The sequence below is a fragment of the Eubalaena glacialis genome, chromosome 7 (assembly GCF_028564815.1).
Source record: "Eubalaena glacialis isolate mEubGla1 chromosome 7, mEubGla1.1.hap2.+ XY, whole genome shotgun sequence".
NCBI classification, from domain to species: Eukaryota; Metazoa; Chordata; class Mammalia; order Artiodactyla; family Balaenidae; genus Eubalaena; species Eubalaena glacialis.
The window spans coordinates 112,933,229-112,946,858 of NC_083722.1; the positions used below are offsets into that span (position 1 = coordinate 112,933,229).

Below are 13,630 nucleotides of genomic sequence, written 5' to 3' on the forward strand. Positions count from 1 at the left end.
TTTTTACTGACAGATTTGTCACTCTGCCTTTATTTTATGTCTCATGCACCCTCTGGAGCGGTGGTTCTCCAACCTGAGCCAGCACCGCAATCACCTCCTGGAGGTCTTGTTACAGCCCAGATCGCAGGGCCCCGCCGCCCCCATAGCTTCTGCTTCGGTCAGGCAGAACATCTGCTTTTCTAACGGGTTCCCAGCATGTGTGATGCTGCCGCCCGGTACCACACTTTTAAGAGCCGCCCCTGTAGAACGTGAGGTCCACTCCGCAGGAAGGACCAGGTATATTTTTGTACCACGAGCAACCTGGTGCACGGTGAAAAAATGAATCAGAGAATGAAGGAAAATGAGCAGAAGGGGGGCGGAATGGTGAAGACCGAGAAAGGAAAGAAACCTGGGCCCGGCGCTTCCTCTGAACTGCGCAGCCCCCGTGCGGCTCGTGGGCAGCAGGGCCCCCGCAGCCTTTGTGACGTCACAGCCCCGCCTGCCGGGAGAATGGTTGCCATGGCGACGTAAACCGAAGGCCCGGGCTCCGGGAGCCGAGCCCAGGTGCCGCAGAGGCTTCGGAGCGAGGGCGGGCGTGCGGAGCCCGTGAGTGCGTGCTGGGCCCGGGCTGGGGGCGCGCGGGGTCGGGGCGGAGTGTGTGCGGGGCTGGGGGGGTCCGGGGGCGCGCGGGGTCGGGGCGGAGTGTGTGCGGGGGCGGGGGCGCGCGGGGGCGGGGCGGAGTGTGTGCGGGGGAGGCGGGGGCGCGCGGGGGCGTGCGGGGTCGGGGGCGGACACTCGGGCGCCAGTCCAAGCCCCCGTTGCAACGCTTTCCCCCTTCCTTGCCCGTACTTTACTGGCCTTATCACATACCCAGCCATCTGGCCACCCTTCTTGCCTCCAGGCCCGGGCACCCTTGCCGTAGGCCCGACGGCCCAGACGGGGGTGTGGGGGGCCCCGGGGGGGCCCGCCTTGCCCGAGTACACTGTTCCTTTCGTGGAGGCTGCAGCCGGAATGTGGCTGGAAGGGTGCAAGCTTTGGAGTCAAGGAATCTTGGGCTGGAGTCCCAGCCTGGGCCCGTCCTGGCTGTGTGACTTTGGACAACTTGCTGCTTTGCCTCCGCCTCTGCAAAACACACTCGTTCAGTACATAGTTAAGAAGCGCCATGGCGGGGCCAGACGCTTGATGAGCCACGAATCAGTGCCTCACCCCGTCCTCATGGATCTTACGTTCTAGGGGGAGATAGGCAATCAACCGATTGTTAAAGGGATAAATCAAATATTGGTAATTGGTCAAATGGGAGTGGATGGGGTGTTGAGAAGGTGCTTCTCCGGAGGGGTGGCGCTTGAGCTCAGGTCTGGGTGTGGGGGAGGCCTGATCTGGGAACAGAAAGACTAGGTAGGCCGGCTGGAACCAAGCCAAGGAGGGGAGCGAGGTCGGAACGCGAGGGGCTGCAGGTGTGGGCCTCGTGGCGCGCCCTCAGCGAGCGCTGCTGTTCTCAGCCACCCCTCGCGTGGGGCGGGGGCTGGGGGCGGGCCCAGCTGGCTCAGGCCGCGTCTCTCTCCCCAGGTTGGAATCTGCTTTAGCCAATGGCAAGCTTCTCGGTGAGCGCTTCCTCCTTTGCCCGGATGTCCAAGGTCCTGCCTCCTATGGTCTCCAAGGGCATAAGTTTCAACAGTAAGTTCTGGGCTGGGGTGGGCTGTCTCAGCGTCAAAGGCAGCCTTGGGGACCTGGGTAGTGAAGTCTAGATGTAATCAAGGGCCACAGTGATTCTAAATCAGGTCATGAACCAGAAATCACGGGTTTGCCAGGTTCCCTAGAAACTGCATGTTTTATTTCCTAGGGCCACTGTAACAAAGCCCCACCCCAGGCCGGGGGCTTAAATAACAGAAGTATGTCTTTTCACAGTTCTGGGGCCCAGAAGTCCACAATCAAGGTGTTGTGGGCAGGGCCGGTTCCTTTCTGCGGCCGTGAGGGGGGGACTCTGTCCTATGCTCTCTCCCAGCTTCTGGGGGTTTGCTGGCGATCTTTGGGGTTCTTGGGATTGTAGAAGCATCAGCTCGGTGTGTACCTTCATCTTCACTTGGCGTTCTACGTGTGTGTGTTCCAAATTTCCCCTTTTTCTTGAGGACAGGAGTCATATGGTATTAGGCACCCACACTAGCCCAGCATGACCTCGTCTTAGTTACAGCTGCAGCCACCCTGTTTCTGAACAGGCTCACATTGTGAGGTCCTGGGAGTTAGGATTTCAGATATTCAAAAGCATTCATTTTGGGGGGACACAATGCACCCCAAAACAGGCTTTGAGGAAGGTGCCACCGTGGAGGTGGGGCTCTCGGCTTTCCGCAGCACCGGCCCGTGTGAAGCCCCTCCCCCTCTGGAGGCACACGTGCGCGGCCGGGTGCTCCCGCTGAGTGGCACGTGAGAGGCCGCTGGGGCTGAGGGGGCGGGAGGGGCAACACGTCCGCTGCGCGCTGTGCATGCCTTCAGCTTTTGGTTTAATTTTCCTGTGGTTCGGATTCAAAAGTGTGTCGATAGCCGCCTCCTTGTGAAAAGCCCTACCTGCCCCCCGACGTGGCGGCTGCCGTGTCTCTGTCTCCCTACACGCGTGACACCTGCCATGCTCACGCCTTGTGCACGTACAAGCAAATGCACACAGAGACGGCCTGTCCTTTCTCACACAAACGGCTACACAGCAGCGACGCTCCCTGGGCCTTGCTTCCCGTTAACCCAGGCGTTGTGGAGACTGTGCCTTATCACAACGTCGAGCTCCCTTACACCTTTAGTGCTTGCAGCAAATAGCGACCCCACGTGTGCAGGTAGCATAATTCTTTAACCAGTTCGCTGTCGGTGGGCTGCTGTCAGCAGCGGTCGCGCTTTTACACCGTGTGCTCTGCCTCTCTCACTTACTCTGCTCCGTAGTAAATTGAAAAATGAAGGCTGAAATGGCGTTACCAAAAAAAAAAAAAGATAGCTTTGCAATGTTTACAGATAACAAATTAACTTTAAATGCACACACCCAAAACAATGCAACACAGTGGCGCTATCACAAGACAATTGAAAGCTTTATAAACTATGCTGATTGACTCTATGGTACCAGGGGCTGGTTAGATGGCGGGCACACTGTGACCCTCAAGATTCTGTGATCGTACCCGTGGAGGTGACAAGCAAACAGGAGGCCTCCCTGGGCTGGGTGGCCTGGTCTGGGTTGAGGGTCTGTGCATTAGGGAGGAAACCAGGCCAGGCCGGCACGGCCAAGCCGACAGACCCAGGGCATCGTTAGGCCGGGCTGGGCAGGGGTGCTGAGCAAGGCGAGTGAGGGAAGTCGACCTGGGTGAGGGTGTGTCGACTGGGGCTCAAGCCAGGAAGACTGCTGAGCCTGGCATCCTGGGTTCAGCCACAGGAGCTGGCGACCACGGTGGGGGCCAGGAAGACTCTGAGTCCTCTGGGGGGCAGGGGCTTGGGGACACTGAGCTCCGAGTCTGGGCCAGGTGCAGATGGGGCGTCTGGACCCCAGCCGCAGCCAGAGGCTGCAGGCAGGGGCACTGGAGTCCGACACACCTGTTTGCTCGGGTCGCCTCGGTCAGCCTCAGCTGCCTCATCTGTGCAATAGGAGCAGCCTGTCTTCCCGAGGGCTGCTGTGGGGGGGAGGGCTGGGCACACGTGCAGCTCTGTCAACAGTAGGCACATCCATGTTGCTTGTGCAGTGTCTGCGCCGTTGCTGTTAGCACGCTCACCGCCCGTCCTCCAGGGCCTGGGCTGCCGTCTGCATGTGCGGGGCCAGAGTTGGTCGAGATGCTGCAGGCTGCAGGACGAGGGGTGGCTGGGGGTGTGGGCAAGGACTTAGCTGGGATGGAACACGGGAGGAGTGGGCTCTGGGTTTGTTCCTCGTTCGCATGTGCTTAGTAAGTGCCGGCTGTGTGTGGGCATGGGTCCTAGGCCCTGGGGGCTCAGAGGTGAGTAGCGCTGATGGAGTTGCCCGTCCTGGGACTGAGGTTGGGGCGAGGGACACAGACGCTGGGAATCGGGGATCATTCTGTATCTGCAGCAGCCGAGGGGGTGGGGAGGCCTCTGGGAGGAAGAGACATTCGACACCTGTGGGTCACTGTCCTGAAGGATGAACGCGTGGAAGGGTGTCCTAGGCAGTGGGCGAGGCCAGCAGAGGCCCTGACGGGGGAATGAGCATGAGGGCTGGCGGAAGAGACAGAAGGCCAGTGTGGACCAGCGTGCAGGGCCTTGTGGGCGTAGGGGGACCGCTGGGCTCCGTGGGGATGATGGGGAGGGTTTGAGCAGGACATGGCCCAGTGTCTGGGTTTTACGACTCTGTGGCTGGGGTGCCATTCCATCCCCCTTGTGCAGGGGGCCACTGGCCACGGCTCCCTCGAGACCCTGGGCAAGGCCTGGCCCTGGCATAGAGGGCAGAGGATGCCTGGTGGGACCTTGGCCTGGCAGAGCGGCGGGCAACGCGAGAGTGGGCCCCAGGCTCCCCAGTCGGGGCTGGCGGGGGCAGGGCTGCAGGACCCCAGTGCAGAGCCCCTTCCGGGAGATGTGGCCTGCATCTGGTCCCGCATCTCTGGGGCTCCTCGCAGGGGCGGGGCCTGGTGGCCGTCCCTTGAGCGGCGAGTGTATTTCCCCGTGTTGGTGGGGGGAGGGGGCAGCTGGGAAGGGTCATCCCTGCTGAGGCCTCGCTGTCGGGCCTGCGCGTTCCGCCAGCGTGTGTGCACGTGCCTTCCCCCGCCGCTGCTGACCCTGGGCATGGGGGCCGGCTTCAGTCGTTTACTTTGGCGGTTTAGGAGCCCTGGTTTTAAGTGACCCAACCTTCATCTGGGGAGCTGCAAGATCGAGCCAGGCGTGAGCACAGCTGCTCTGTGCCGGGCTGGGGTGCAGAGGTCGAGGACACGGAGGCGTCGCCAGCTCTCGGAGAGTTTGGGGGCCAGTGATAGGCAGCTCTCCTCTCCGTGCTCGTCCCGTTCGTGCCACTGGCCGCCTGTGCTGCTGGGACAGACCGGGCACGGTCCCCTGCCCAGAAGGCCCTCCCCCTGGGGCTCCCTCCCCCTCACTCCCTTCAGGAGTTTATTCAGCGTGAGCCCCCTCAGTGAGCCCCGCGTGCAGTTCAATCACGGGGCGGCCGCACCTTCCCCACGCTCCTCCTAGCTTTGCCCTGCTTCATTCCCTCCTTAGCACGTACCCCGACCTGCCTGGCCTTTCCTTACCTTGTTTATCTCTCTCCCCGGTAGTGTCGGCTCCCTGAGGGCAGGGGCTGCTCTGTACCTCTTATGCTGCTGCGTCTCCAGAACCGGGCACCTAAAAAGCCTTCAGTAAAATTCTGTTAAGCTGCAAGCTTTCCCCAAAGACCAGGAGCTTTCATCACTGCCTTTCAACACCGTGCTCAGGTTCACCAGGGCATTTAGACAAGGAAGAGAAGTAAAAGACTTTCAGATGGGGAAGGAAGAAGGGAAACTCTCTGTTCACAGATGAAATGATCCTATATGTAGAGAATCCCCAAGAATCCCCAAGAAAGCTATTTGTGCTAATAGGTGAATTTAGCAACATTGCAGGGCACAAGATCAACACTTAAAAATTAGTAGTGTTTCTATACACCAGCAGTGCACCATCCAACATGGAAATTAAGGGGCAGTTCCATCCACACTGGCATCTAAAAGAACAAAATATCTGTGAATGGGGTGACGTCATGGGAGGTGACCCAGCAGGAAGACCTGGGAGTCACTCTCTCCACACAAACGAGTATTAAGCAGGCAGGAACTTGTCAGAACCGCAGACAGGAGCTCCGCAGCTTCCAGGAGAGAACTAAATGAAGAGGCTGGGAGATTCTGGTGAACTTTGGCATTTGGTGGAGGGGCTCCTGGTCCCGTCTCCAGTCCCGGAGCAGTGGGGAGGGTGGCCTGAGTTCCCGCCATGGCTTGTGGGTGCCAGGGTGGGCAACAAGGACCTTGTCGTTCCAAATCGGGGCTGTGTGATTGCTGAGGGGCCACACAGAGGCTGGTCATTATTTCAACCCCACAAGCTGGTGTCACTTCCCTGCCATGTCTGTCGGGGGATTTAGAAACTGGGCCCCTTCCTCGGCTTTGGGAGCCAGACACTTAAGGAAAGCTTTGATGAGAAGTTAATATCCAAAATACACAGAGAGTCCTAAAACTCAACAACGACTATAAACAAACAACCCAATTAAAAAATGGGCAAAGAACTTAATAGACATTTCTCCACAGAAGAGGTACAGATGGCCAACGAGCACACAACAAGCAGCGACACGTCATTAGCAGGGGCTCCCCGCTTCCTTCCTCTTGGGCTGTGGGCGTGGCTGCTTTGGCTGCCCCCATGCCCCACTGAGCCCAGGCTGGCAGGGGAGCTGGTGGCCGGGGTGGAGTTGCCTGCAGGGGAAGGGTGGGCATCCCGTGACTTTCCTGTACCCGCGGGCTGTGAGGGAACGTTCACGCCTCCACGTTCTCCTTCGTTTGTGCCAGTTCCTCAGCGGCTTCCACTGGGTACCAGGACGGCTGTGGACCGAGCCAGCCTCGTGAGGTTGGGATTCAGGGGTGGAAGGCAGAGGGAGCAACAGGTGACTCGGGTGCTTTCAGAGAGGAAGACGGGAGCTGAGAGAGAAGCAAATTCACAGTGTCGGGTGTGGGGGGAGTCGGGGAGCCCCTCTGTGCAAAGGCCCTGGGGCAGGAACCATTCGTCCTGTGTGAGGGGCCCAGGGAGGCTGGGTGGCTGAAGTGCGGGCGGCGGGGGACGAGGCAGAGCGGCTCAGCGAGCACCCCCCGGGGCTTGATCTGGGCAGCCGCCCACCACGTGCACATCCATTTAACCGTCCACATCCACGCTCTGTGCCCACGGAATGACACCAGCGTTCACCACACCTCTCTCTACTGAGGGCTGATTCCGTTCCCAGTGTTCGCTTTTCCCTCCGGCACGGCAGTCGACACCTGTGCGTGATTCCCACGTGTCTCTGGGATAAACTAGAAGGGGGATGGCGGGTCAGAGGGCCAGGCACAGGACCCAGGCTGGCCGCTCGGAACAGCACCCAGAAAGCAGAGCTCAGGGCGGCGCTGGGGGTGGCGGGAGGACGCCTGGAATGCACCCCTCGTTCTCTGGTTCTGCCAGAGGGGAGAGTGGAGCTGGGGGCCGCCGGGCAGCACCTGCCTATCTCGAGGGTCTCGCCCGGCTCCCTGTGGAGCCCCAGCCCGAGGATGGGGAGGGCCTGACCCCATTCACAGCCCCATCGGGAAGCGCAGATCCACGCCTTTCTTTCGTGGCACCTGGGCCATGGGCGTTTCCAGAGGGCAGCACTGCCCAGGGGTTCGGGGCCGTCAGGCGTCGGGCCTGTGACGTCCCCGCTTGGCCTCGGGTGTCACCCAACTCTCGCGTCTCATCGCCTCGGTTCCTGAGGAGCAGCACGGGTCTCCCGAGCTTTGTGGGGACTGGACGTGGCGACCGGTCTGGAGCTGAGCCCGGGGAGGCGCCGGGCGGTGTGAGCTGCCGTCCTCCCACGGGAGAGAGGGCGGCAGGCCCGGCAGGCGCGGCGGAGACCCCGGGAAGAAGCCGGACGGAGGCAGGACGTGGGAAGGGCGGGTGTGTGGGCGCGGGCCCCGGGGGCGGGAAGGGCACGTCGAGGACGAGCACGGAGCGCCCACAGCGGGCTGGGCCTCGGGGGTCAAGCAGGGCCTGGGGGGCAGGGGAGGCTTGTGAGGGGCAGGTGCTGAGGGGAGTAGGAGGGGGCGCGGGGGCAGGTCTGGGGGAAGCTTGAGGCACCGATTTTGCTGAGCTGCAGGCACCTGCAGGAGCTTCCGGGGATGCCCAGCGAGCAGAGGAGCTTTGGGGGATTCAGTGCTGATGTGGGAGCGTCATCCCGACAGACCAGCAGGTCCCTCTCCCCCTCCTCATCCCCTTGGCCCCAGGCAGTCCCTTTGCTGCCCGCCTGCCGCTGGTGCTGTGGTGTCAGCGGACAAGGGAGCAGCGAGCAGGGGCTCTCTGCGTCTTCCGCTGCAGCCCTCGGAAGCCCTGGGAGGCTCGCAGCCAAAGGGCTGCCTGGGTGGGCATCAAAGGCTTAGGGCCCGTGGCCTCCATGAAAAACGGTCCCGCTCTGCCCTTAGGAGCAAAGGGAGGGGTGCCAAAGGGGACGCACAAGACGCCTTCTGTGCGCCAGGCACGTGTGCTAGGAATTTTTGTGGCCATTCTCTTGCACAATTCTCACAGCCTCCTGGCAAAGTCAGCATAATCCTCTCCAATGTGGAAACTGAGGGTCAGCTGGTAGGGGAGACCCTGGGGCTGGAGCCCTAGTATCTGGGGTCTCCCCAGCCTCACGCTGTGTTCACAGCTGTACCAAGCCAATGAGTCATTTGCTGTCGCCCTCACTTTTGTGTCTCCTCAGAGAAGAGCCCGGAATCCATGGACAATAGTTCTTCTTCAGTCATTGAAGAAAAAAAGAAACATGCGAAAAAAACCAAAGGTAATTCTGCAGCTGGGAGTTGAAGTCCCAGTTGGTGGGAGGCAGACTCTCTCCCTCAGCCCCCAGATGCCTTCAGACCTAGTTTTTAGTGTGAAGGACAGAGAGAAATGCTTCTGTTTCCATTCGGAATTGGGTTACTGAAACATGATAAAATAAGGAACATAAACCACAAAGTAGGGTTTATTTTTCATCCTGTAATGAGAAACGTGGGAGGCAGACCAGGGCTCCATGGAGCTCCACCAATGGCAGTTCTACAAAATCTTCCAGGTGACCAGGTCCCAAGTCTTTCTGATCCACCATCTTTATTTTCAGGCCTTTCAACCATAAGGTTGTCACATGGTCACAAAATGGCTGTGGCAGCTCCAGTCATCACATCTGATTCCAGACAGGGAGAAGGAGCAAAGGGAAGGGCAAAATTGCCCACCTGCTAACTCAGATCTTGGGAAGACCTCTTCCCCAGAAGCCCCACCCAGCAGTTTCTGCCTACACTTCATTGGTTATGGGGCCATCAGTATCTGCAAGGGAGTCTGAGAAGTGTAGCTTTTCAATGAGGCACATGATTGCCACCTGTTAGGAGAAGGAAGAGGAGGCAGCTGGCTGCATGTGCCTCATCCTCTGAGCCCCTGCTGTGTCCTCCACACCTTGGCTTCCTGGACTCCCTCCTGGTTCCTTCGCTGTCCCCACCCCCAACCCAGCCTTACAGGCCAGTCTGATCCTTCTGCAGAGATGTGCAGATGTGAGCATTTTCCCTGAGCCTGCCCTTGCCAGGCTGAGCTCCCACCCTGGGGCCAAGCTTCCCAGTCTACCCTGCCCCAACCCCATTTCCTCTTTGTTTTAGTTATCAAAATCCAAACCTGCCCAGAAGTAGAGACTGAAGTCCAATGAACTGGTGTGCTCATTGCCAGATTGGAAGCAGACAAGATTTTGCCACATTTGCTTCATCTATCCTTTTTCTCTTTTTCTTTTTTGTCTTTGCCAGAATATTTTACTTTTTTTAATTTATTTTTTTATTGAAGTATAGTTGATTTACAATGTTGTGTTAATTTCTGCTGTACAGCAAAGGACCCAGTTATACACATATATACATTTTTTTTAATATTCTTTTCCACTGTGGCTTATCCCAGGATATGGAATATAGTTCTCTGTGCTATACAGTAGGACCTTGTTGTTTATCCGTTCTATATATAATAGTTTGCATCTACCAGCCCCAAACTCCCAGTCCATCCCTCCCCCATACTCCCTCCCCCTTGACAACTACAAGTCTGTTCTCTATGTCTGTGGTCCGTTTCTGTTTCGTAGAGAGGTTCATTTGTGGCATATTTTAGATTCCACATATAAGTGATATCATATGGTATTTGCCTTTCTCTTTCTGACTTCACTTAGTGTGATAATCTCTAGATGCATCCACATTGCTGCAGATTTTGCCAGAATATTTTAAAGTAAATTCCAGACACGTCATTTCATCCCTGCAGTGTGCATTTTTCAAATGTAGGGATCTTTTCTTACAAGCCCATAAGCAGTTAACCAGGCCATCGTCAGATTTACCCAATTGTCTCAGAAACGTCTTCCCATAGAACACTTATTCTAATCGGGAGTCAGATGAGATCTGAGCGTCTTCGGTCTCTTTGAATCAAGCTGAGCCCCTTTCCACGTCCTTTCATTTTCTGTGCTTGTGCAGAAATGGCGTTAATTATCCTATAGAACGTCCCCGAGACAAAATGTGTCTGTTCGCTTCCTGGTGGTGTCACTGAAGCTGTTTCTCTGGGCCCCCCATTTCCTTTTTCTGTACATTAACCCAGGATGCTTGATAGGATCCATGTTCCCCTGTGTCCGCAGACTCCTTCCTGGGTGGGCTCTGTGCTTTCAGCTGTCTCGTGGTGGGCCACCCGGTGACCTGCGGGTTCAGGTGTGACAGCCTGACCCTGCATCGCACATCCCACCAGCCATTCACCCGACAGTTTCTTCTACCCGTGATGCTTGCACTGAACTGAATGTTACATTAAGGGTCAGGGGTGCACATTGTGGTTTGTCTTTGTTTCTTCACTGAGGTATCATTCATATACAGTGAAATGCACAAATCTCAAGGCTACAGTTTGATAAGTTTTGATAAATGTGTACAATTCTGTGTCCAACCTCCACCCCATTCACCGTCTAGAACTTTTCCATCCATTCCCCCAAGGACAGCCCATGTTCTGCTATCACCATGGAATCCTCTTATCTGCTCTTGACCCTTGTGCAAGTGAAATCACACCCTGTGCTCTTTTGCTTCCGGCTTCTTTCTCAGCATCATATCTGACATGCACGTAGCAGGAGTCCTTCGCCGTTGTGGTGTGTATTCTGCTGTGTACATACGCCAACAATGTGTGTATTCTTCTACAGGTGAACATTTAGGTTGTTTCCAGTTTTTAGCTACTCCAAATAATACTGCTGCGAACATTCTTTTTTTTTTTAATTTTTACTGGAGTATAGTTGATTTACAATGTTGTGTTGGTATAGAAAATGAACCAGTTATACATATACGTATATCCACTCTTTTAGATTCTTTTCCCATACAGGCCATTACAGAGTATTGAGTATAGTTCCCTGCGCTATACAGTAGGTCCTTATTAGTTATCTATTTTATATGTAGTAGAGTGTATATGTCAATCCCAATCTCCCAATTTATCCCTCCCCCCACCTTACCCACTGGTAACCATATGTTTTGTTTTCTACATCTGTAGTTCTATTTCTGTTTTGTAGATAAGTTCATTTGTACCCTTTTTTTAGATTCCACATATAAGCGATATATGATATTTGCCTTTTTCTCTCTGACTTAACTTCACTCAGTTTGACAATCTCTAGTTGCATCCATGTTGCTGCAAGTGGCATTATTTCATTCCTTTTTATGGTTGAGTAATATTCCATTGTGTATATGTACCACATCTGCTTTACCCATTTCTCTGTTAATGGACATTTAGGTTGTTTCCATGTCCTGGCTATTGTAAATAGTGCTGCGGTGAACATTGGAGTGCATGTATCTTTTAGAATTATTGTTTTCTCCAGATATATGCCCAGGCATGGGATTGCTGGGTCATACGGTAACTCTATTTTTAGTTTTTTAAGGAACCTCCATACTGTTCTCCATAGTGGCTGCACCAATTTATTGATACACTCCCACCAACAGTGTAGGAGGGTTCTGTTTTCTCCACACCCTCTCCAGCATTTATTGTTTGTAGATTTTTTGATGATGGCCATTCTGACCGGTGTGAGACGATACCTCATTGTGGTTTTGATTTGCATTTCTCTAATGATTAGTGATGTTGAGCATCTTTTCATGTGCTTGTTGGCCATCTGTATGTCTTCTTCGGAGAAATGTCTATTTAGATCTTCCGTCCATTTTTTGATTGGGTTTTTTTGTTTGATATTGCGCTGCATGAGCTGTTTGTATATTTTAGAGATTAATCCCTTGTCGGTTGCTTCGTTTGCAAATATTTTCTCCCATTCTGAGGGTTGTCTTTTCGTTTTGTTTATGGTTTCCTTTGCTGTGCAAAAGCTTTTAATTAGGTCCCGTTAATTTATTTTTGTTTTAATTTTTATTACTCTAGGAGGTGGATTGAAAAAGATATTGCTGTGATTTATGTCAAAGAGGGTTCTGCCTGTGTTTTCCTCTAAGAGTTTTATAGTATCTGGCCTTACCTTTAGGTCTTTAATCCATTTTGAGTTTATTTTTGTATATGGTGTTAGGGAGTGTTGTAATTTCATTCTTTTACCTGCAGCTGTCCAGTTTTCCCAGCACCACTTATTGAAGAGGCTGTCTTTTCTCTATTGTATATTCTTGCCTCCTCTGTCATAGTTTAGGTGACCATATGTGTGTGGGTTTATCTTTGGGCTTTCTATCCTGTTCCACTGATCTATATTTCTGTTTTTGTGCCAGTACCATACTGTTTTGATGACTGTAGCTTTGTAGTATATTCTAAATTTAGGGAGCCTTGCTTTGGCTATTCGTGGTCTTTTGTGTTTCCATACAAATTATAAATTTTTTTGTTCTAATTCTGTGAAAAACGCTATTAGTAATTTGATAGAGATTGCATTGAATCTGTAGATTGCTTTGGGTAGTATAGTCATTTACGCAATATTGATTCTTCCAATCCCAGAACATGGTATAGCTTTCCATCTGTTTGTGTCATCTTTTATTTCTTTCATCAGTATCTTATAGTTTTCTGAGTACAGGTCTTTTGCCTCCTTAGGTAGGTTTATTCCTAGGTATTTTATTCTTTTTGATGAGATGGTAAATGGGATCGTTTTCTTGATTTCTCTTTCTGATCTTTCATTGTTAGTGTATAGGAATGCAAGAGATTTCTGTGTATTAATTTTGTATCCTGCAACTTTACCAAATTCACTGATGAGCTCCAGTATTTTTCTGGTAGCATCTTTAGGATTTTCTATGTATAGCATCATGTCATCTGCAAACAGTGACAGTTTTACTCCTTCTTTTCCAATTTGGATTCCTTTTATTTCTTTTTCTTCTCTGATTGCTGTGGCTAGGCCTTCCAAAACTATGTTGAATAATAGTGGCGAGAGTGGACATCCTTGTCTTGTTCCTGATCTTAGAGGAAATGCTTTCAGTTTTTCACCATCAAGTATGATGTTAGCTGTGGGTTTGTCATATATGGCCTTTATTATGTTGAGGTAGGTTCCCTCTATTTGCACTTTCTGGAGAGTTTTTATCATAAATGGGTGTTGAATTTTGTCAAAAGCTTTTTCTACGTCTGTTGAGATGATCATATGATTTTTATTCTTCAATTTGTTAATATGGCGTATCACACTGATTGATTTGCATATATTGAAAAAAATCCTTGCATCCCTGGGATAAATCCCACTTGATCATGGTGTACGATCCTTTTATTATGTTGTTGGATTCGGTTTGCTAGTATTTTGTTGAGGATTTTTGTGTCATGTTCATCAGTGATATTGGTCTGTAATTTTCTTTTTTTGTGATATCTTTGTCTGGTTTTGGTATCAGGGTGATGGTGGCCTCATGGAATGATCTTGGCAGTGTTCCTTCCTCTGCAATTTTTTGAAAGAGTTTCAGAAAGATAGGTGTTAACTTTTCTCTAGATGTTTGATAGAATTCTCCTGTGAAGACATCTGGTCCTGGACTTCGTTTTTTGGAAGATTTTTAATCACAGTTTCAATTTCATTACTTGT

At 53.0% G+C, this 13,630-nt stretch overlaps 1 protein-coding gene across 5 annotated transcripts in view; it reads left to right on the top strand.

Annotated features, from left to right (window-relative positions):
* The first annotated feature begins 495 nt into the window (after positions 1–495).
* CFAP100 (cilia and flagella associated protein 100) overlaps positions 496–13,630 on the top strand; it is a 61,518-nt gene continuing 48,383 nt past the window's right edge. For 2 of the 5 annotated variants that reach the window (XM_061197392.1, XM_061197395.1), the window contains exons 1-3: positions 496–589; positions 1,546–1,653; positions 8,366–8,443. In XM_061197392.1, coding sequence (XP_061053375.1) covers positions 1,566–1,653; positions 8,366–8,443 — 166 coding nt within the window. In that variant the 5' untranslated portion in view covers positions 496–589; positions 1,546–1,565. The remainder of the gene's footprint in view (positions 590–1,545; positions 1,654–8,365; positions 8,444–13,630) is intronic. The other 3 variants (XM_061197391.1, XM_061197393.1, XM_061197394.1) reach the window with 3 other exon arrangements.